This window comes from Ixodes scapularis, unplaced genomic scaffold, assembly GCF_016920785.2.
Source record: "Ixodes scapularis isolate PalLabHiFi unplaced genomic scaffold, ASM1692078v2 PGA_scaffold5__190_contigs__length_132052651, whole genome shotgun sequence".
NCBI lineage: Eukaryota > Metazoa > Arthropoda > Arachnida > Ixodida > Ixodidae > Ixodes > Ixodes scapularis.
Window position 1 is genome coordinate 32,486,285 of NW_024609880.1, and position 23,311 is coordinate 32,509,595.

At 48.7% G+C, this 23,311-nt stretch overlaps 1 protein-coding gene across 1 annotated transcript; it reads right to left on the reverse strand.

The window, feature by feature from the left end:
• Positions 1–2,583: 2,583 nt before the first annotated feature.
• LOC121047364 lies at positions 2,584–19,857 on the reverse strand. The gene is made up of 3 exons (XM_040502541.1): positions 19,756–19,857; positions 6,440–6,604; positions 2,584–3,747 (listed from the first exon to the last, which is right to left on the reverse strand). Exons 1-3 carry the CDS (start codon positions 19,855–19,857, stop codon positions 2,584–2,586), a joined length of 1,431 nt encoding a protein of 476 aa, XP_040358475.1.
• Between the last annotated feature and the right edge of the window lie 3,454 nt (positions 19,858–23,311).

The following is a 23,311-nucleotide window of genomic DNA, read 5'->3' on the forward strand; positions in this document are numbered from 1 at the left end:
ATCATCATGTATATAACATTCACTGTGTGTATATAGAATTCGAACTTTAAATTGTGATTTTCCATGTATTAAAGGAAAAAAAAGAAAGCGGGCAGTGGCCGTGTGGGCTAAAGCGTCTCCGTTCGAAAGCTTGCGCTGGGAACCACCTCCTGGGTTCGATCCCCCCTGCCCCGCCCGTAAATTAGCGATTAGAGTGATTAAGGAAGCGTGTGTTTGTGTTGAATGCATTGTGTCGATTGTGTGCTAAAAATTAGGGTTTATATGTACCTACTTGCAAATGTGGAACAATTGAAATAAACTATGAATAATCGGCTTCCTTTTTTGTGTACGTTCAATTAGATGGTTACTAGGGCCACCTGGATTAGTCATTTCCAGTTTCAATTTTTGTTGCGCCTGCCACCTGGTGGTAAGTGGCATAACCCCGCACCTTTTCTTTTACCGGAAATCACGTGACTAGTTGCGTTTCCGGTCTTCCGTCGGGAGGTAGCAATAGTTACTAGCTAGAGGTAGTAAAATACATAAATTCTACTTTGAGGCTAGCAACAATTACTAGATTCTTGACCTAGTAACCGTTATTAGCTTGACCGTTACTACCTAAGGTTACTAGGTACCTAGTAACCTATGTGACAAGCGGTTACTAGCTCTTACCTCGTAAATACTACTAGCTTTTTTTAAAGAGTGTATAGTCACTTCACGACGATCGGACGGAATCCTGCGTGTTTTGGGACAGATGTAAAAGACAGGTGCTTTTTTTGCACAGCTTCAAAGCAAATGAACGAACTTGTCTATTCCGTATTCACACCCAGGACCCGACCATATCAGCTATTTTTCGCGAAGACCCGGAACACAAACCGGGAAGGTTTTTTGGAGGTTAAAGGAAATAATCTTCCAAGAACGTCGAACTGCCCGCGTCACAGGCTGCTTTACGTTCACTCTTTTCGTTCGTTTCCTGCGAAGGCCGACCAGGCTACGAGCCCTGGTATTCCCTGGTTCTCACAGCGGAAGATAACACACAACGGGCAAGCATCCTGAAGAGGCAAATAAAGTAAAAACTTCCCAGAAAAGCCGGTGAACTCCGAATGCAAAATGCAGCTGGGAAGTCCCGCTGACCGGGTTTCCACAGCTCAGGCAGGTGGCAGAAATTTCTGGCTGATAGGGTTCGCTGGGTTCGCAAAATGGCCGCGGCCAGGGCCGGTTTTCAAGGTAAACCCATTTTGGTAAATCACGGTGCCTAGGAAGGAAAAAGAACCTAGGTACTGTAAGAAACGACTGGATATAGAACAACTATAATTATTTTTGATTGGGCAGTAAGATGCGCCATCTATCGGTGAAACAAGCCAGTCATTTTGTTTATCTCTTTTTCCGCTGGGTGTTATCGATCTAGCATTGTATTTTAAGTCAAAATATAGTAATGCTCCACTTGAAGACCAATTTATTTGCTTCAGATGGTACGAAGAAATTTTAGCTTCTATGCTAGAGTTTGCCGACAAATATTTCCAAATGTAAGAAATCTTTCCTTCAATATGTTTCGCCAAAAACAACGCATAACTTTCTTGTGTCCTTTCCAGTCTGGCAACGCCGGTGTTGTAGTCTCGTTTTTGTTCCTTACGACGCACGTTTCTGCGATTCTTGCTGATCTCAACTGTTTGCCCTCTTTTCCTTTTGCCCAACCGATCCACCGGTGACGAGGAGCTAAGCTTCTCGTCACGGTTAAATTGCTGGCCACCGGGGATATGTAGAAACCCTCGATGCTGTCGGCATACTGTCGGCGCACTGCGAACAAAAATAAAAACACTTGCAAGGCTTATGTACCGTCGTATGTCTTGGATCCCGGACTGCTGAAGAGTGATGCGTTCGCGGAATGCTGCCGTCGGTTAGTTTAGTAGTCCCTCTGAAATACCGCTTTGCTTCACGTGCTAATAGGTTGACGGTGCGTCATTAATATAACAGCCGGACTGAAATGAATGTTGAGCAGAACCAAGCAGCGACGTCGCCGCCATTTTGCTGGTAGGTACTGCTCCTCCCTAGGCGCCCCTGCTCTCCCCAGTCACGTGACCTCGAATTCCCCCTTCTAGGGACAAAAGTTAACTTTAACCCACGGTTCGCGTTCGAGAAAACGGGCCCAGAAAGCTCTTTTTGCAAAGGTCTATTACGTCCATTTCTCGTAATCACTTCTGCGTAACGAATGTACCACACCGCAGGTTACGAAGTTAACTATGCTGCCGGAGTACTTGTTCTCTATAAAATATAGGAAAGTTCCATTTTTATAGTACAGCCTTACGATTATAAAACCCCTGTAAATCTAAAATTAAACCATTCTCTAAAGGAAAATACCAGCTCATAATATAAATAATTACACCGTGTGCCTAGAACGTCAAGATACTCGCTTAGAAAACAAGACAATCACAAGAACTATTTAATTGTTTTTAATGTAAAAATACGAGCATAACCAGGCTCGTTTTTTTTTTTCCTTTGAAGAACCAACCCACTAATCAAGTTGCTTGAGCACACATATCGCTACAGAAATGCCGTAACTATGCGCAACACATCATCTTTAAAGACCCCTAAGAAATTTATCCCAATCTATGGCACACCCGAGGTCGCGTCAGACGCAAAGAGGGCACTGTACAGGACCCCGGTGAGGGGAAACCTTCCCAGGCCACAAGCTCCGCAATAGTCGTCCCATGTCAGGTCCCAGACGCCTAGGCAACCCGCGTGAAGGGTCGCGTTGGACAACGCTGCCAGAACCCTTTCATACGTCTTGGGGTCGGTGTATGCCATCAGGAGGGACCCATCGACGGCAGTCACTCCGTACTTGGTGTCGCCCACCACGTCATATCCGGCATGGCACACGTCGTCCAGCGAAAACCTCCCGGCCCGGTTCGAGCCCGGAAAAGGCCTCCCCGGACCGAGCGCCATGTTTCCGGTGCCGTTGATGGGCATGGCGAAGGACCAGCCGGCCAGAGAGGTCATGTAGCACAGGTGGTACCTGCCGTCGCGTCGCAGCACGTTGTCCCTGGTCTCCCAGAGCACGCGCGGGTACTTGAACAGCAAGTCGGGCGTGAAGGGAGAGAAGGTCTTAGAAAAGGACGGCTGCTGAGACGCCGTGACGGGCGGCATAACCAGGATAGAATAGGGTGCCAGGAGCGCCACCAGCGCTGGCATGTCGAACCGCTCTCGCAGCTGCTGCTCAAAGGGTACCACGGTGCCCACCAGTTTTCCCGTCAGCCTGTACAGCTCCTTCATGAGCCTCAGCAGTTTGACGTGAAGCTGGGACTCCTGCACTGAAGGGTAGGTCCAGTACAGGAATACCCCCTGGAGATCGTAGGTCTTGAGCAAGCTAAGCACGTTCATGGCCAGCATCAGGGCTGACTTCTCGTCCCGGCAGGCAACTGAGAACTTGCCGTTGGACAGATCGTCGTCCCCGAGGGCCAGCCAGAAGCGGGTCGAGTACGTCCTCGGCGGGAGGTCGCCCAGGAACCGCAGCATCTCCGGGCTTCCGCTTACGTTGAACAAGGGGTCCAGGCCGAGGCAGCAGTAGACGAGGTCCGTGCAAAGCTCTGTGGGCAGCTCGGTGGCCAGCAGCGTCGTGGAGTTGCACGTACGCCGTCGGCCCGCCGGCTGGTCTCGATTGTGGTGTACCATGCACATGGAACGGGGTGCCGGATACTCCGACGCCTGCGTGGATGTGGTCGCCGACCAGGAATCATCGCGCACTATTTGAGCCACGGAGTCTTTGGCAGCTGCCTGCGAGATCCAAAACTGCTATTAGCGTCCTTAATTTAATGTGGCAAGTATATGCAATACGTTCTCTTTTTTTTTTAATACGTACATTTTTAGAGATTCTTTATATTTAGGATTTAAAAAAAAAAGAGAGTGGCAACAATAAACAAAAACACTTACGCTTCCTTTTTTTTATACAGGCAAGCCAAACACAGTAGTCACACACAAACGGCTGTGCATTTGAGCTACCTTGAAGCAGAGCTGACAATTCTTTATTTTTTTATTAAGATACTTTTCTTCTTCAAGATCAAATGTATACGCAAGCATTGACTCGAAATTATCTGTAAGGTTTCTTTTGTGGGGGATTTCTGATAAAGTGTAAACTGTCAAGTGTCACCAAAATCAAAGAACATCCAATTTTTTCAGGATTTTAAAAGGGCTGTTTAGAACTATTGTGGTATTTTTATTGTTACCTTTCATAAGAAAAGTCAAGATAATTTATTTTGTTTACTTTTAAATTCGAACGTCTTTGACGTACAACTGAGGAACAATACTTGGAGCTCTATAAGAGCAAAATGGGTTCAATACTATAAAGAGTGTTACGATGAGATTGTTGAATATGAATGACACTCGAAAAAACAATATTTTTTAAAAACTGTGAACAACCTATTTCAGGTTGACCCTCACCATACTCCGCTCACCCTCAAAAAGGCACTTCAAGGAAGAAAATATTTTTAAAGGACATAACTAGGACACGCAATTCTTAACATACTTTTTCCACGAAAAAAAAAAATTGCGCAATATTTGCGTTATTAGAAGCAATTTAGGTGCAAAAGGAGAAGGTCGCAGCCCCCTAATCCCCGCCCCGTGCTTTTATATCTCTGATTGGCTGGAGAGATGATTCACGTGTGAGTGGTTGGTTGTAAATTTGCATCTCCCTGCTGTAATAGTATCTTAGTCAACTATTTTTGTTATGTTTCAGAAGCAAATATTGAAGATGGAGTCATTATAGCTTTCAAATGTATTCTGAGATTGCTTCTCCCACTTTGGTTTGAAAGGTTAACAAACATGGCACCCGGTGTCTGCGGAGTGCTGAGCGAGTGAAACTCGTTGAACTCGTCAGTTGTTATGAGTACGAGTGGTTTTGAGTTCACAAAGGTGTTTAGAGGAATATATCCTCAACCGACGTAGTTCGCAACAGACAGCTGTCGCAAGTATTCGACTTCGGAAGCGCAGTGCGGACGCTTGTTCCCGCAGCGGGACTGGCCTAAGCCTCACGTTCCAGATCAGCAATTTTCATAGATCTGGCTTGAGTTCTTTCCTTGCGCGTGTTGATGCTGAATGAAGATGAATGTTTCCGCAATAGAAGCCCCACTGCTCTGTGGATTGTGCAACCGTCGGGATTGCGACCATGGTTTCAATAACGAGAGGATACCTGCACAGGTGAGAATTTGCGAGCCATTTAGGGTGGCAATCGGGCGTCCGGCTTACATAAAGTTTGTCTAGTTATGTTCCCGCCACTGCGCCTTGAAAGGCAAGCTTTTAAGTTTTACAGCGCCACTGGCCTACCAAAACGAATATTTTTACGTGTCGTTTTAATTGTTCGTCGTTACGCTCACCTAGTTTGCTCGAGAATGTCATGTGAATAATAATAATAATAATAACAAACGAGTAACGCTAAAAAAACTTCATATTCAATTCTACAATTTTTTTTTTTTAGTTTTCTTGGTCGCTTATTACGCTTACTGATAGACGTTGACAAACACTTGTATTGAAGCGTGTCTCGTGCACAATGGAACACTAGAACGCCACTTTCATGGTCGCGTCATCTGAGCGTTGCAGAAGTTCCTAGAAGGGGGACGAATAGCTGCCGGACGGACGCGAAAATGGACGCCGACGCGCAGCTTTCGTGTCTCCGTCTCACGGCATTGCAGGCGACAGTAGACGGCGGTCAAATAGCACACGATGCAGGAGGCTACCACTTGTCTGCTCGCACGACTAGCAGGTGGTGTTAGACTCCAGACTAGACGCACCAGATGGAGCGAAAGGGAGTCACTACTCGTGTTGGCCTGTTCGGTCGACCAGGTAAGCCAGTCCACTAGTAATGCGCGGGTCCACTGATTTGTGGGTGTGAGCCAGAGCGGACTATTACCTTCGCCTAAATTGCGTCTAACGGCGTAAATATTAATTTTTTTTTTTGTCGTGGAAAATTTATCTTAAATTTACGTGCCCCATCTGTGCCCTTTAAGACAAACCTTTTTTCCCTTGCACGGTCCCTTTAAGCTATAACTGCAGCCAAGGCTACACGCTCGAGCTAGCCCGCGCTTTAACCTTTGAGACATACATTTGTAGCGCGATCGCTCGTTCTGCGGAAGAACGCTTCAAAGCAGCGATTTCGAGCTCCCGTGGTTATGGCATTGACTGCTACCTGAGCTTAAGGGTGAACAAAGTATGGGGAGCTTTGGCATAGCATTACCGACGGCCACCGTGGGCAAGGAAACGCTCTCGGCGCGCACTGAAGAGCATGCTTGAAAATCACAGCATGAATTTCCGTTAGCAATACCACTCTGTGCTGTAGCCTGCGAAAACGCTGCGCTAAAACTCCCAAATGTCATGGTTGCGTCTCGCATGGAAGTTCCAGAGTAGATTCAGAAACACACCACAGGATGGACAACTACAAAAACCATAGCCCTCACAGGGGCCACAAACGTCACACCTCTTTCTTATCGAAGATACGTCGCGGTAGCATGCCGTGGGCCAGGCCTAACTGGCTGCCGTTAGAGCCATCGGCAGCGTGGTCGGTGGCCGCCGAGTCCCCTCGGGCGGCGTTGTCCGCCTCCAAGATGTCGAACTTGCCGCCTCGCTTCCGGGCCGTAACGCCCTGTTGGCAGAGAATACCGATATAAGTATATGCGCATGCTGGAATTTCATTAGGTGTGCCAGCATGGCGTACCAAATATAACCAGTACGCATGATTATGAATGGCATTGACAAGGCGAGATATCTGAACGTGTTATTTCGAGCTCAGGCTCAGAACAAGCTCTGAACTTAGAGCCTAATCGCGTGGAATAGACGTCTCGAAAGTGCCTTGGAGGCTCACCGTCAGCATGCTGTCGGCGGCAACGAACTCGTATGTCCTCCATTTAATATCCCGTATACGCAAGTTGCACTTAAGTTATTTCAGATTCTTTTTTAAATTAGTTATTCTCTACAGTGTAAAGGCGAGGAGCAAAAGACAAATGGTACACTTTTTATGATTAAACAAGGTATCATTACGAGTATAGTATGGCAGGTTTTATTGGACGAAATGTCACAGGAGTGCCCTCTCTGCCGTGTTGGTTTGACAGTGTGGAAGTGGTCCACCGATGCAAGCAATCAGAATGAATGAACACTAAAACTTCAAAACGACGTCACGAGCAACCCTGCATAGCTATGTTCGAAGCTCACGACCTCTGGTGTCGTAAATGTCTATCATTCAATCCCCCCCCCCCCCTTAAAATATAATAACAAAGAAAAAAATTGAGAATGGTTTCAAATGAGGTTTATTTAAAACTACCAACAACAGCAGATCATCAAAGTGTGAGTGGGTTGCCACTTGGACAAAGCATAGAAAGGCAGGAATCAAGAAAAAAAAAAAAGAAAAAAAAACTGGGGTTCGCCGAAAGTGAGGGATAGCGGGCGTGATTAGAAGAGATATCTGTAAACATTTGGCTTTTAATTGACTTTATATTGGAGCTCCTTGTTCACAACGCACACTTAGAACAAGCTGCAACCTTACATCAACCAAGAACAGCAGTTATGACATTATGGAATGCGCGTTTAGAAAAGGTCATGGCGTTCAGTAACGATAGGCCAAACAATGGCTATCAGTGATTGCTACCTACACTCAATTCCTATGTTTGCGATTATCTCTTCAGTTGTAAAAGAGGAAGCAGAAATTATTTTTCTTCAGTTCCAATGTTTTTCCAATGACATTTATAGACAATTGCAAGTATTGCGCCCGACCGGTGCCCCATGCGTACAAACACGTGCAGCATGCAAGTGAACATAGTTTTCTCAGGCTTGCATTTCCATGGGCTTTTGCGCACAAGCAGAGACATGGCGCTGGCCAGGTACCCTGCTTGCAATTGTGTATTAGCGGCGAGATGTTTCTGTGGCGCCCTCGTTTGGTTACCTTTCGTGACGTCATTAACTTGTGAACAACAAGTTTGATGTTGTTTGTAATGAGCATGGTGGAAGCCTCAAATCATAGGGCTCTCAAAGCAACACTGCCAACACCGTCATAATTGAAGTTCTTACATTCCTCTTATTTCCGTCGATGATACATCCTTTGCTGACGTCATAGTCAGCACTCGGCCAAATGTAATGAGCCGACCACAGCGACGCTTTCGATCGCTCACGTCGCCAATAAGAACATTCAATGGGCGCCATATTTAATGGCGCTGTTTAGAGCACATGCTCAGAACGAGATAATATAGGGTATAAGGTGTATTCACCGGACGCCATATTATAGGGAGCTGTTTAAAGCGCACGCTCAGAACGAGGTAACATAATTAGGCTACTAAGACGGGCAGTCTTGATGGTGTAGACTGCACGTTGCAAAATAACTGTGGAAGCTCGGCATCAGCACGTGCTCAGCAGTCGCGAACACAGCTATATCCGCCAGTAAATAACCCCATAGAGAGTATTTGTAGCGTCCAAGCGCTAAAGCCTCTTCATGTTTTAGATGTAGCGCAAGGTGCGTGGATGCACGAAGCATGTGTAAATTACAGCCCTTAGCATGATCTTAGCAGCACAGCGCTGCACTGAGCTAGATTTCAGACGACATGTTCTTTTTGGAAGTGGCGCGCGGCACGTGTCTCGATCATATCCACAACAATGAAGGGCGCCACTTTTCCCATAGTAGAGGGATGTTACCAAGCCCTAGGCAGCCTCATGTCTGGCGTGGCAAGTCACGCAGATGTGACGAATCACCGCGTGCTAGCCACGGCACTCAAGCGACAAACGCACACAATCTCGGACCGAACAGCTCGAAACGTGCAGTGACCAGCTTGGTAGCAGGACCGTCATTTCGGACAGTCTCCTTTGTTGAGTATCTTTTCTTTTTTTTTAATTGTTGTAATAAATATTGTTTTGTACTTAGAACAATAAACGTATTCCTGTCGACCACAAATTGATGACCCGAAACATACACCACTTCCAAAGACCATCCTTTGCTGTACCAAGGTATCCAGCAACCAGTTTTTTTCGCCATGGCAAATGCTGGAGTTCCTGCTGCTGCGGAACTGTCACCTGTCCACCTCCTCCTGCCTCCATACTATCCAGTACATCCAAAAGATCTGGTTCACCCAGGGCCCGTTTCCTCGAACGCGAACCGTGGTTTAAAGTTAACTATTGTCCCTAGAAGGGAGAATTCTAGGTCACGTGACTGGGAGAGCAGGAACGCCGTCAGGTGACTGGGAGAGCACTGCGACGTCAAGGACCATCGCATTGACTTCGACAACGCATGCATCGTTGACGTTGAGACAAATCCTCGTAAAAGACTGTTCCTAGAATCAGGGCATATTCAAACAACGCCACAGAACATCAACAGATCTCTAGGGGCCTTACCATCCGCCTATGTGAATGGGCTTCGTCACATTATTGAAAAAGGCAGAACCGTAGAAGAAGAAGACCAGACACACGCCGTAGAAGAAAAAGAAAAGGGCACTGCTTCTCAACGGCCATAGCCGTTGTCGCCCCTGAAGGAGAGGCCGAATTGGCCTTGAAACGTTGGGTCCTTACAGAAGGGCTTGGTTGGTGTTCGAATTTTTTAATATTAAGTCCACAATCGCAACCTACCGTAAACGGGCGCTCCCATAAAGCATTGGCTTAAGGTGATCTTTACGGTGAATCTTCCTGGTTGCCGACGTAGCGTACCTAATACTAAAGGCCGATTTTCTCCGACACCTTAATGTCCTAGTGGACAAGCAGCGGTTGTGCCTTGTGGATGCCACGACTCACTTAGTAGTCCAAGGCATACCATCCACCTCACGGAACTGGCAACATTGCACTCCAGCCCTAACAAAGTTCTAAGATCTTCTCCAGCGGTTCGCCATGTTTACACGGTCTGCCACCGTTCGCCAACCAGTGAAACACGATCATGATGTCTGGGGAGATCGGCTCATAATTTTGAAGGCTGAGTTCAAGCATATGCTTGAGCTCGGTGCAGGCAGGGCTTGGTTGAATCAATGAGTATCACTCCTCCATGTGGTGCAAAAGAAATCCCCAGAGGTTTGGCGGCCTTGCGGTGACTACCGCACAGTGAACAATTCAACCGTTCTAGACCGATATCCTCTACCATACATTACGGATTTCATTGCATCGCTGGAAGGGACGCCCATTATTTCAAAAGTTGATTTCGTGAAAGCATACCACCAGATCCTTGTGGAGGCATCCAGCATACAGACGACAGTGAAGACAGCCATCATCACATGTTTTGGTCTCTGAGTTTGTCGGGATGCCCTTTGGCCTTCGTAACGCAGCCCAGACATATCAGAGGTTCGTCGACAGCGCTACCCGTGGGCTGACGTTTTGTTTCGCGTACGACGGCGACATCCTAGCGCCCAGCAGTGACGCCGAGCAACTTCTCGAACATCTGGAAATCTTGTTCCAGCGCCTAGCGGAGTACGGGCTCCTAATCGACAAAGCCAAACACGAGTTTGGCGCATCTCAGCTGGAGCTTTTTGGCCACCACTTTGACTCCAAGGGCATCCGCCCACTTCCATTAAAGGTAAATGCTGTCAAGAACTTCCGTGCGCCAACATCGCGCAGGAAGCTTAGCGAGTTCCTAAAAGAATCCACAGTTTTTTTGTTTTGTCTTGTTTTTTGCGGTGTGCATTCTGCACTATTGAGATTACCGGTCTTAGCAGCCTAGCAATGTGCTGCATCTCAGACATCATCTTGTTCGCGCGTGTGCGTCTGGTGTCGGACTAACGACGACGACAACCAACAGACAGTCTCGAGAACAACGCGCGAGGAAATCACTGCAATGGAACTGATGGCCTAGCCCAACTAGCTGCCGATGCCCGGTCTGTTGCAAGTGCACATCTCCTGTGGATACTTGTACATAGATTAAAGAGCACTAGTAACGTCTCTAATAATGTCTAGCAATATCCCATCCTCGTCGCCATTGCTAGACATTATTAGAGACGTTACTAGTGCTCTTTAATCTATGTACAAGTATTTACAGGAGATGTGCTCTTGCAACAGACCGGGCATCGGCAGCTAGTTGGGCTAGGCCATCAGTTCCATTGCAGTGATTTCCTCGCGCGTTGTTCTCGAGACTGTCTGTTGGTTGTCGTCGTCGTTAGTCCGACACCAGACGCACACGCGCGAACAAGATGATGTCTGAGATGCAGCATTCCTCCCTCCTTAAGGTGAATATCGGTCAACAGGTTTCTTGGGTCTTGTCGACCGCCGAACAGCTGGGACGGCCTCGTCTTCCGCTGCGTCAGGCTGCGCTGGTGCGGCTGCATCTTGATGGGGTGGTTCAGGCGTCTTGCTCACCGGTGGCGTCTTGCTCACCGGTGGTGCAGGTGCCGTGCTCTCTCTTGGACGAATTTGGTCCATGTGCCGTTTCAGCTCTCCTGCTGACGTCTTGACCGTGATCATGCAGGAACCCGTTGTTTCTTTAACTGTCCCCGGAAGCCACTTTTCCCCTTCCCCAAAGTTGCGTGCCCAGACGGAGTCGCCAGGGCAAAGCTTACTCGCAGTATCTCCCTCTGAGCAGAGAGGAAAAGAGACAGGAGGCGGAAGGCAGGTATCCAGGCGGGAGCGGATTTGGTATCCTAAAAGCCGCTGGGACGGAGATCTTGCATCCTCCAATGGCGTCCTACGGTAGTTGAATAGCACCTTTGCGAGGCGCATAGACAAACTACCGGTCTGAAGTTTTTTGAGACCCTCCTTGATGGTGCGTACGGCTCTCTCCGCGAGGCCGTTCGATTGTGGGTGGTACGGAGCTGTGCGCAAGTGTTTCACGTTGTTGTTGGACAAAAACATGGCAAACGCTTCGGATGTAAACTGAGTGCCATTGTCACTCACGATGGTTCTCGGTATGCCAAACCGGCTAAAAATCTCGCGTAATGCCGTGATTGTGGACTCGGTCGTGGCATGTTGCATAGCGATTGCCTCTATCCACTTCGAGTGCGAATCCACCGCAACCAAGATCATCGCACCGTTTACTGGACCAGCGAAATCCAGGTGAACACGCGACCAGTTCTCCTGAGTCAAAGGCCAATTAACAGGAGTCTTCGCCGGCGGCATCGACCTTGCTTGTACACAGGTGTGGCAATTGCTCGCCAGACGTTCGATCTCACCGTCAAGTCCAGGCCACCACACGATTGTACGTGCGACAGACTTCATTGCTGAGGCACCCTGGTGCGTCTCGTGCAGAAGCTGCAGCATCTGGTCTCGTGCGGGCTCAGGAACAATGACTCGGTGGCCCCAGTAGATAAGACCTTGGACTACGGTCATTTCTAGCCTCCTAGTAAAATACGCTTGCATGCGTGGATCAGACACTTTCCTCTCCCGAGGCCAACCTCTGAGAATGTAGGACTTCACCGTACGGAGGACCTCATCCTTCAAGGTCAGTTGGCGGAGCACTTGTGACGAAAGATGAGTATTGTCGAGCTGTTGAAGCGAATGGACATACTCAGGTAGCTCATCGGTTGCTTCCTCGGAAGTCTCCAGTGGAAGTCGACTGAGTGCGTCGGCGTTTTGGTTGTCTGGCCCAGGCTTATACTCTATCCTGTAGTTGTAAGCTCCCAGCAGCAAAGACCAGCGCTGAATCCGAGCCGCGGCCATGACTGGTGTCGGGCGGTCCTCACGAAACAGTCCAACCAAAGGCTTCTGATCTGTGACTAAAATAAACGATCGACCAAGCAGATAGTCGCGGAACCTAGACACTCCGAACACCAACGCCAATGCTTCACGCTCGAGTTGAGAGTAGTTTCTCTCGGCCTTTGACAGTCTTCGGGATCGGAACCCAATTGGCTTGTCTATGTTTCCAACGCGATGCGACAACACCGCTCCTATTCCGCACGGCGATGCGTCGCACTCCAGGCGCAATGGCTTCGCTGGGTCGAAGTGCGTGAGCATCTTTGCTTGTCGCAGTGCTTGTTTTGACTTCTCGAACGATTCTTGCTGCTCGGGACCCCAGGTCCAGCGGCGATCCTTGGCTAGAAGGTCGTAGAGTGGAGCGAGCAAAGTAGCCATGTTCGGAAGAAACTTGCTGTAGTATGTTAGAAGCCCGATGTAGGAACGTAATTCGCTTACGTTCTTAGGACTTGGAGCCTTCATCACAGCATCCAGGTTCTTCTCCAGAGGCTGCAGTCCGTCGCTGCTGATCTTGTGTCCCAAGTAGAAGACTTCTGGCATCCGGAAGGTGCACTTGTCATTCCTTAACTTGACGCCGTTTTCTCGGAAGCACCTCAGAACCACCTTGAGGCTCTTTCCACCATCTTCTTTCTTTTCTGCCACCAGGACATCATCCAAATACGCCTGCACGCCTGGAATACCCTTCAGCATAGTCTCCATAGTACGCTGAAAAATAGCGGGCGCGGAAGACACTCCAAACGGCAGACGGTTGTAACAAAACAATCCTCGATGGGTATTGATGACCGTCAGTTTCTTAGCCTCTTCGTCAAGGGGAATCTGATTGTAAGCGTCGCGAAGATCCAGCGTGCTGTACACGTCTCCCTCGTTGAGAGCGGCGAAGAGGTCATCAATCACAGGTAGCGGATATTGCTCTGTAACGCATGCCGCGTTCACGGTTAGCTTGTAATCGCCGCAAATTCTGACTGACCCGTCCTTCTTCGTAACCGGCACGATCGGGGTTGCCCACTCTGAGTGTGAAACCGGAGACAGAACGCCGTTCTTCACTAGCCTGTCGAGCTCGTCAGAAACCTTGTCCCTCATAGCATACGAAAGAGGTCTAGCCCTGAAGAACTTTGGAACCGACCCCTCCTTGACATACAAGCGGGCGGGTGGAATCTCAAACAGTCCTAGCGTTGGCTCAAATACCTCTTCGTACTCGGTCAAGATTTTATCCAGATCCTCCCCTTTACATTGGCTTTTCGCGTTTGACACACTGAGAACAGGAGTCCCCAAGTTGTTTAGTGCTTGGATCAGGTCTCGGCCACACAAACATGGTCCTGGCCGGCGAAGTACAGTCATCGACGCTGTGACAGTCTTGTCGGCATACGAAACAGGAAGCGTGAGCTCACCGGCAATCGGCAGTGGCCCCAAGTAGCAAGACAACTTTAGGGTTGATTTCTCCAGTCTTGGCCAACTCTCCCTGTGCTGGTTGTAAACGTCCCAGGATATCACGCACACAGGTGATCCCGTGTCGATCTCCATGATAATGTCGACTCCGCCCCAACAGAACTTGCGCCGAACTGGACCGACGATCTTGTTCTCCTCGATCGGATTTTGTTTCAGGGACAGCAGGTCTAGCACAATGTGAGCTCGTTGGGGGAATGCGCCCTAAACATCGGCCTTAAATATGGTGTCTAGTGAATACATCCTGCACCTTTTTTTCAAAATTACCCAATCACGAAGGAGCTTGCACCAGTGGAGTTGCACTCGCTGCACGTGCTGTCTCCTGCGGCAATAAAGAGTTTTAGAATAGGGGGCCCCAAAGCTTGGGGGCCCCAAGGAAATAGGGGTTGAACACTGCGCATGCTCAGACTCCAAGCTCCGTTTGGGGTTTGGGGATGGCGCTCGCGCCCAACGCAAAATTCGAGAACTAGCGTGGGGCCCCGATGTTGCTTGTGGCCGGGTTGCATCGGCAAATATCGCGGCGCCGTTTCCGCCCGCTTCGGAGCAAATTCGTCATGGTCGCTGCAGTATTCGCCAAGTTCATTTCCAATAAAATGGTGCAACCGGCTTTCGCTTTGCTTTATCTCGCTCAAGTAACAAAGAATGAACGGTGGGCTGGCCCCCTTTTAAAAATCGTCCCTGCATCTGGCCGTTTCTAAGCCTTAAGAGGCGCAGTAACCGTTGACATGGACACGTGTTGCTACTCCGTGGCTCCGAGTGGATTTCGTTCGTGTCACGATACCTGCAGCTTGACAACAAGTATTTCAAGACTTCAAAGTCGCTCCAGCTTAGATCTAAATAGAGCGGCTGCTAGCACAGTGTGCTCGCCCGCGTTCGTCTCATTTTCGGCATAGTTGAAGACCTAAATCTTCGGTGACAGACGGTCAAAGCGCACTCGAACGCCCCAAAAATTCGAGAACAAACGCCAAATTAGAGCGCTACGCATTGGATTGTTTCGGCTGAATAGAGCCAACAACATTTATAGTGATTTTAGATTGTTTCTTGTTTTAGCCGGCTTGATTGAGATCTACTTTACCTATTATTTGTAAATAGAACGTGCTTGCTAAGCGCACATAATTGACGTTTTCTTTAATATATATATTTTTTTTTTTAGGGGGATCGGTGGCCGAGTGGTCTAGCGCACACCAGCTCGGAGCACGTGGAGCGAAAGCTCGCGCTGCAGAACCCAGGGATCCTGGGTTCGAGCCCCACCCCTGCCCGTTTCGATCTGGATGAGCATCGTACCGGCGTGCGGTCGTGTATCACTACTGCGTGATGCACGTTAAAGACCCCAGGCTAGCGGCTGTACCGCACTGGCTAAATTTCTCATCTACAGCTGGGAGACTCGTCGCCCCTGTGAGGCAGACCAAGTTCTAGGCTGTATAAACACACACACAACCCAATTTGTTTTAAATATTTTTCTTTCTTGATTATTACACTTGTTAGCCGCATTGACGCTGCAAGCGGTAAACGTGAGCGCGCTGCGCTGCGATGCGAAACCCCTAGTCTATATGCCGTCGACGCCAACCCTGTTGCGTTTGGGCCCCCCAATTTCTCAGGGGAGCCCAAAAGTCGGGGCCCCCCCTATTCTAAAACTCCATAATAACACTTCAAAAGCTAAAACCCCAAATCCGTGGCACTTTGACGGCGTGTTGATTTGTATCTTATTTTGGTTATTTCAATCGAATCTTTTATACATTTAAATCGAGCTCGTGCAGCTTGTGTACCCCCGTTCCCAGCATTCGCCTTGATGTTTAAATAGTCTAGCAAAATGTCTATTCTCATGTCTTCCCATCCCCGCAGGCGCAGATTCATCGCCATGAAAACCGAGCAAAGCACACGCCATGGGCACGTACACTGAAAATTGCACCGGCATGTCGTGTTCGGTAATTGCCACGACAATTTCAGAAAAATAAAATGAAAGCCGTTTAACGCCGAATTAGAGCACAGCTCTTGATGAGGAGGAGGGGAAGGTACGAAGAGGGGGCTATGCACCTCCTCCTCTCCTGCTCGGCTCCCATTTAGAGGAAAATTTTCCGTTAAATTTAGCGGAAAAAATTTCCCGCTAAATTTAGTAGGGAAATTTTTCCGCTAGATTTAGCGGGGAACTTTTTCCGCTAAATTTGGCGGGGAATTTTTCCCGCTAAATTTTCCGGGGAAAAGTTTCCCGCTAAATAAGGCGGGGAAATTTTTCCGCTAGATCGGGAAATTTTTACCGTTAAATTTAGCGGGGAACTTCTTCCGCTAAATTTAGGGGGAAAAATTTCTGCTAAATTTAGTGGGGAACTTTCCCCGCTAGTTTTAGCGGGGAAAATTTAGCGGCGAAAAGGAGAGCCGGGAGGTAAGCCACTCAAACATCACCCAACGATGCCGTGGACGGGTATAGGGTTTGATCAAGCTTTGACGTCAGGGAGGCCCGAACAAATCTGGCCGGCTTTGAGTGAAGCCTCAACAGGATGCTGAGGCTTCACTCAAACGAGCTTAAGGAAGGCTTAATATCCGCAGCAAAAAGGTACCTATACTGTATACTTTGGAGTAGCAGAAGGTAGAATTTGAAACACAGTTTTTTTTTTTTCGAAATGGGTTTTAGTCACATTTCATGGTTCTGGGTGTTGCGTGGGGTCTTGGGACATCACAGTCCCTGCATTTCCTTTTAGGAGTAGGCATAAAACTAAGCAAAAAGCGTAGTAAAAAAGCCTAAATGCTACCCAAAGCTATCACTTCACATGCCAAAAATAGCACCAAGAATGAAAGAGCGCACGAGAAAGGCTTAATCACTTCGTTCACATCCTTTACGTTTTCTGTCCAGTATGGGGAGGCGGCGCACCTTAGTTGTGATGGCTGGCAACTGGCGACTGGAGAGGCATTATCAGTATAAAGGAGACCATGGCTAGGCAAAGGCATGCACTGCTGTGGCCGCCAGTGATTATTCCCTACTGGCAATGTGGGCAATCAAAAGCGTCACAGTGGTCGGTCTGCCGCAATTGGCCGAATGCCGACTATGATGTCAACAAAGGATTTCTCATCGACGTAATTTAGATTAATGTAAGAAATTCTATTATGAAGGACTTGACGGTATTGCCTTCAAAGTGCATTGATTCCAAGCTTCTAGCAAGCTTATTACAAACACCATCCAACTTGTTGTTCGCGAGATGATGACGACAGGAGAGGGAACCATTGAAGTGCGCAACCATGTCGCCGCCAAAAAGGGGCATTCACAGGACGCCCTATTTGAGGGCGATGTTTAGAGCTCATGTTCAAAATGAGCTCACATAATTACGCTGCTAAGAACAGCAAACTTGAGGGTACGGAGTGCCTGTTGCAAAAGAACTGTAGAAGCTCGCTGTCAGCACGCGTTCAGCAGCCGCTCACACAGCTATTGCCGCCAGAGGACACTTCTTATTGGCGACGTGAGCGATCGAAAGCGTCACTGTGGTTGGCCTTCCACGATTGGTCGAACGTTGGCTATGACATCAGCAAAGGATTTTTCATCGAAAGAAATAAGATTAAAGTAAGCACTTCAATTTTAACGGTGATGTCAGTGTTGCTTTCAGAGCGCAATTATTTCAGGCTTCAATCATGCTCATTACAAACACCATCGAATTTGTTGTTCGCACGGTAATGACGTCATGAGAGGTAACCATAGGAGGGCGCCACCAGAACATCTCGCCGCCAATAGGATGTTTTCATTGACGTAAGTATGTCCACCATTTTGTGTTTAGGAGCTGCGTGACGTATGCGAAAGGCGATCGTTTAAAAGATTCCTCTGGCACCACCAAATACGTGGTACATTGGGGCCAATACGTTTCATCGCGGTATCAACAGATATTTAGCAAATTAATTCAGATATAATGGTAGGTTGCATCAACCGCCTTGGTCCAAGCAGCCGCTGAGACAACCAACAACAAAATGGCGGACTGAGGTAAGGTGACAACGCCTGTCATCGCCAGTTCAAAAAACGCGAGGCTTGTCGAGTCTCCAGCATCTTATTATCGCACCGCAGCCAATAGGTGGTATTGACTAGCGGCGATAGCTGGACTCGCTGCTACTGATGACGTGTTGACGGCAAGTTTCCACAACACTTCTAACACAAACATTATTGCGCACAATCAAGACTGTCTTCTTTGAGATACCGTAAATAAGAACTCATCCCGAGCATTCGCTGTGGGCAGTCACCTCAAATATGGGGTCCAGTGAATACCACCTATTGAGTAGACTACTCGCATAAATCCATCACAGCGCGCGGCAATGCTGACGGCAATGCTGAGTCAAGCTAGGTGGCGCTTTGTGAACAAACTACCGTAAATTACCTATAGATGCCGCCCCCCCCCCCCCCCTTGTTCCCCCTCTCCAGGGATTATTTTCGTCATTCTTGTCCAGCTCGCTTGCACCTTTGCATTTAATTGCATTATAATCATAACATTAAATTGCAAGCTTCACCGTTGTTGGTGTACGACTGGTGGCAGCTGATAAAACCCGCTTTTTCTACTAACGTCTAACCCCTGGTTAGCTCAGTTGGTAGAGCGCTCCACTTGTAATGGAGAGGTCCCGGGTTCAATATCCGGACCAGGCGGATTTTTTCGGTCGCGCACCAGTCACCTAGCGGTGTTTGGAGGTTTATGTTTGTCCTTTGTCCCCCCTTGTTCCCCCTCTCCAGGGATTATTTTCGTCATTCTTGTCCAGCTCACTTGCACCTTTGCATTTAATTGCATTATAATCATAACATTAAATTGCAAGCTTCACCCTTGTTGGTGTACGACTGGTGGCGGCTGATAAAACCCGCTTTCTCTACTAACGTCTAACCCCTGGTTAGCTCAGAGAGGTCCCGGGTTAATTGCATTATGATCAGCCCACCCCTATTTTTTGTATGATTTGATATATTTTTAAATACCGAAAAACAGCCCATTCCCGGTAATCATAGGGTTGGGATCAATGATGGCCTCGGCGAAAGTGCGGCTAGTTATATCATGGCGGGATATAGGCGAACCTTGCTGAATGGGAGGTACAGGATGTCACAAAAGAAAATTTACACGGTCTTTTTTAACGCAAAAATAAACTAGGCATCACCGAACGCTCATTCTCCGCCCAAAGGTAGAGCTACAGGTCACAACCAGATGCCAAAGTTTGAGCCCAATCCGATAACTTAATCAAAAGTTATAAGCGATTTTCTGAAAATTACAATGGGAAAATGGCGGCCGACGGAGTTTTCAAACACATGGGGCCCTATGGCACCAGAAATCGAAAATGGGCAAAAATGGGCTCCATTTTCCCATTGAAATTTTCAGAAAATTCCTTATAACTTTTTATTAAGTTATCGGATCGGGCTGAAACTTTGGCGTATGGTTGTGACCTCTAGCTCTACCTTTGGGCGGAGAATGAGCGTTCTGCGATGCCTAGTTTATTTTTGCGGTAAAAAAGACCGTGTAAATTTTCTTTTGTGACACCCTGCACAGTCATTTTTGCTTCGTCGGCCCTCGCCACCATAACAAGCGTTGAAGAATATTTTAATCTTTTCTTGATTGTACATCGAAAATTAGCCCACTCCACACCTTCACCCGACTTTCTCTTGATGTTAGGTGGGTTATCTCTCGGGATTTTAGCTAGTGAGGGGGGGGGGAGGAAGGGGGGTGCAGGCCTTGCGGTTCTTGGTGATATCGCTGCAGCCGAGCTCACCTTGAGCAGCATGAGGTCATGGAAGGAGGAGTTGTCTGTCATGCGGGTCTGGAGCAGCACGACCAGGGCGAACATTACTACGAGGGTGGTCATGACGCACATGACCGACGTCGGGTTCTCCAGCCTTGAGCGAGGCGGAGGCTGAGGTGCTGCGCCCCCGCTGGCCGTCACGCTGCCTAGGGCGGACGTCGTCGGCGCTATTCCGATGACCGTGTTTGTTGGGGACTCCGAAGAAACGGTCTCCATGGCTTCTTGGGTTGCGCAGGCAGCCTTCGACTGTCGTAAAACAAAAAGAACGAGGCTGGACCAGAGATACTCCTAATGGTTCTGCATCATCGTCTACGCGTTCGGTCCTTTTGCGCGCTGTGACTAAGCGCGTGCTAAAGCACTCCCCGCTCGCGCTTTTAGCGTGGCGAAGGCTACCTCGCGCTGGCACGCAAAGCAAATGTTTATAGTCGGTTTCACACATAGTATAAACAAATTGGTTTTGGGTATGTTTATGCTGCCTTGAAGTTAGTCTGCCTTACAGCGTGCGAATTTTCTCTCAGCTGGAGATCAGCAATTTAGCCAGTAAAGTATAACCGGCTAGCCTGAGTTCTTTAACGTGCACCACCATAGCCTCCTCTATACTGGCAAAACCTGGCAGATCTCCACGAGACGCGGACGCCGAAAGTGTAAAGGTAGAGCGCCAGACAAGAGGCATGTAATGCGGCGCCCCGCTGCGGCGAGACGCCGAAACACACTTCTCCCGAGCGATGGAATATCCGCTCGTGCTCATCACGTTCCTCGCGCTACCGCTTCTTTTCTCGTCGAGTTTGAAAACCACGTTTCGGGTCCCCGCCGCTGCAAATGCTGTGCGCTGACGTCCAGGTTTCCCTAAAGCCCCTTGATAAAAGCGTTTTTACAAGTACCGCCAACCATTGTTGTGGAAGCGCGCGAGACACGTGCCATGAGCGGGTGCTCCGCTGCCATTCGCTTCCAAGGCCGGCTCATTTCAGTACTGCGCCGCCATTTGCTTCCAAGGGCCGCTCGAGACATGGGCCTCGTGCACTCGCGCATTTGGCGCTACTTGCACGACAAGCGCCAACACATCAAGGGGCTTTAGGTTTCCCGAGAAATGCTCTGTGCTACCAGATCCTCGCGCTCCAGATCTGCGACCGGGCTCTCTATGGCTCCGCCGTCAAACTGTCAGGCTTTGGGCTTGTAAACATAGACGAGGCTATGGTGTAATACACCATTTCAAAGTGCTTCAAGTCCTCAACCCAGCGTGCAATCTCCTCAGCCCAGCACGCGCATGTTCGTCGCATCGGAAAGCGAGCAGATCACGCGCCATGTGCTCGAACACTGAAAATGGAACCTGCCAGGAACCCTTCTTAGGAAAGGTAGATAGACTAATTCGAAAAGAAGGCCCTTTTAACACTCTCTGAAAATACTGTAAAGTGGCGTGCGCAAAATACACCATAAAAATTTACAGGTAGACGCTTATGATTCGCCTTTAATAGGGAGTTTTAGAATAGCGCACGCTAAAGCTTTGCGTGCGCAAAGAATAGCGTCGTCGCCACTGCGCACGCTCCGAACGCAAACCACGTTTCGCGCTTTGCGTGCGCAATTTTAGCGTGCGCTATTTCTCGGAAATAGCGTGCGTACGCAAAGAGTCTTTGGTTGCGCTTCTCCAAGGAGGATTCGTGATGAGAAGTTGGCTTAAGCCAAGACGAGCAGAGTTAAAAAAAAATGGCGGCTTTCAGGATGATGTCGGCGGCTGCTTTGGCGGCGTCGTGAGTGCGACGTCGGCGGCATTCTCGCGACTGCAATTTTCAATACGGGACGACAATGTACTCGGTTTGGCAGCGATCACCGGCAACTTGATGCTTGCGACGCGCGAACATTTCACGGCGAAGGAACGATGTGCGAAGGTCAGTACACGAGACCTCTCTTGCCGAGGCGACGCAAGCGGACATGACCGGTCAACCACTCGCGTCGCGTTCTCATGTTTAAACAAATTAAAATGCTACTCTGGACCAAAAAACTCGTTTTCTTCTGAAGTTACATCACTTCGTGTGTGAAATAAAAATTTTTACTGTATCTTGGTGGCGTCGCAAGCGCGAGATGCTTGGGCTTTTGCGTCGCGGCGGAGAAACGCTATTCTAAAACTTTCTCGCGCCGTGTGCGCTAATACAAGCGCTAAATTTAGCGCTAGCGTGCGCTAAAATTGCGTACGTTATTCTAAAACTCCCTAATAACGAATTCACACTACCGTAAAGGTACCTTTATAGCTAAGGGACCTTTGTTCTATTATCGATCTTCCGCGCGTGGCGTGTGCTCACGACCGCGGTGTAAGATGCACTCTTCAGGTGAGGACACGGCGGGGCTGAACGCGCGGCGCGAGGAATCGGATAGTGTTCGTTCGACGCGCATCCGAAAGGCTGCATCATTCCGCTGCCACCGTCCCCGCGGCTGACAGTGTAACCAGCGGCCAAACGGCGAAACTGTATGAGAGCGAAAAAAGTTATCACGTTGTCATGACACCCCGGTGCACTGTGGTCTTTCTGCACGTGCAACAACCTCGCAGGAGCTCTGCGCGTGTGGAGCATGAGGCGGCACGAGCCGTCTTGTACTTGCCCACGGGTCGAAGAGTCACCTGCCGGCGCCGCTTCAAATCATAGTGAGAGAGAGTGAAGAGTGAATCAAAGCGAACTTTATTGGGCACGTCGCGAGGAGCGCGCTCTCCTCACCTGAAGAGTATTATCTTACACCGTGCTCACGACCCAAGGGCACGGGCTGATTCGCCGTTAGCAAAGGGATTTATGTTAAAGGGAAACTGAAGCGGTTCTGTATTGGAGAAAAAACACTTTAATGGCCTTCATTCTACCTCCAGAATCAGGAATAGCGAGATTATTTTTCAATTTGGTAAACGGAGGCTTCAGAAATTAATTTTTAAAGTACCGCCGAAGCCCCTCCTTCCCAGGGCGTGACGTCACACTAGGAGTTGTCGGAATCTCTGCTCTCGCGCATCTTCAGTGACTGTCAAAGCTATGCGCGCGCACTCTTGCTATTTTCAAAAAGGTCAGAAAGAGACGTCACGACTGCCGTCATTGCGGAAAAATATACTTGACAAGCTTGCCATTGCACGCGCTGCCCACACGAGCGACACACGCTTGGCGGCCCAAAGATCCTAGTATGACGTCACGACTGGTCGGAGGTTTTTCGCGTTTTGTCGCTTTTAGTTGCATCTTCAGGGAAAACGAATGTGATATTCAGATTCACGGGATAAAAATACGCCAGAATTCACCTCTAACTCGTTTTTTTCAAGAAGTGTTTCAGCTTCCCTTTAAAGATACCCTTATGTTGACCGTCTAAATAGGGTATAAAGCGTGTTTCACATGCAGCGATTTTGGCCCTAGAGCGGCGCGATTTCTGCAGTCCCGGCGCTCTGGCCAGTCGCAGGGGTTGAGCGGCACGAGCGCCGCGACGGCAGAAATCGCGCCGCTCTAGGGCCAAAATCGCTGCATGTGAAACACGCTTAAAGCCTGATTCACATGGTGCGATTTTCTCCTGC

Excerpts from the sequence above, each read along its gene's own strand:
- LOC121047364 (XM_040502541.1), bottom strand. The coding sequence starts at position 19,857 with ATGTGCGTCATGACCACCCTCGTAGTAATGTTCGCCCTGGTCGTGCTG. Across the intron at positions 6,605-19,755 it reads ATGACCTCATGCTGCTCAAG|GGCGTTACGGCCCGGAAGCG; the intron begins GTGAGCTCGGCT and ends CTCTGCCAACAG. Across the intron at positions 3,748-6,439 it reads GTATCTTCGATAAGAAAGAG|GCAGCTGCCAAAGACTCCGT; the intron begins GTGTGACGTTTG and ends TGGATCTCGCAG.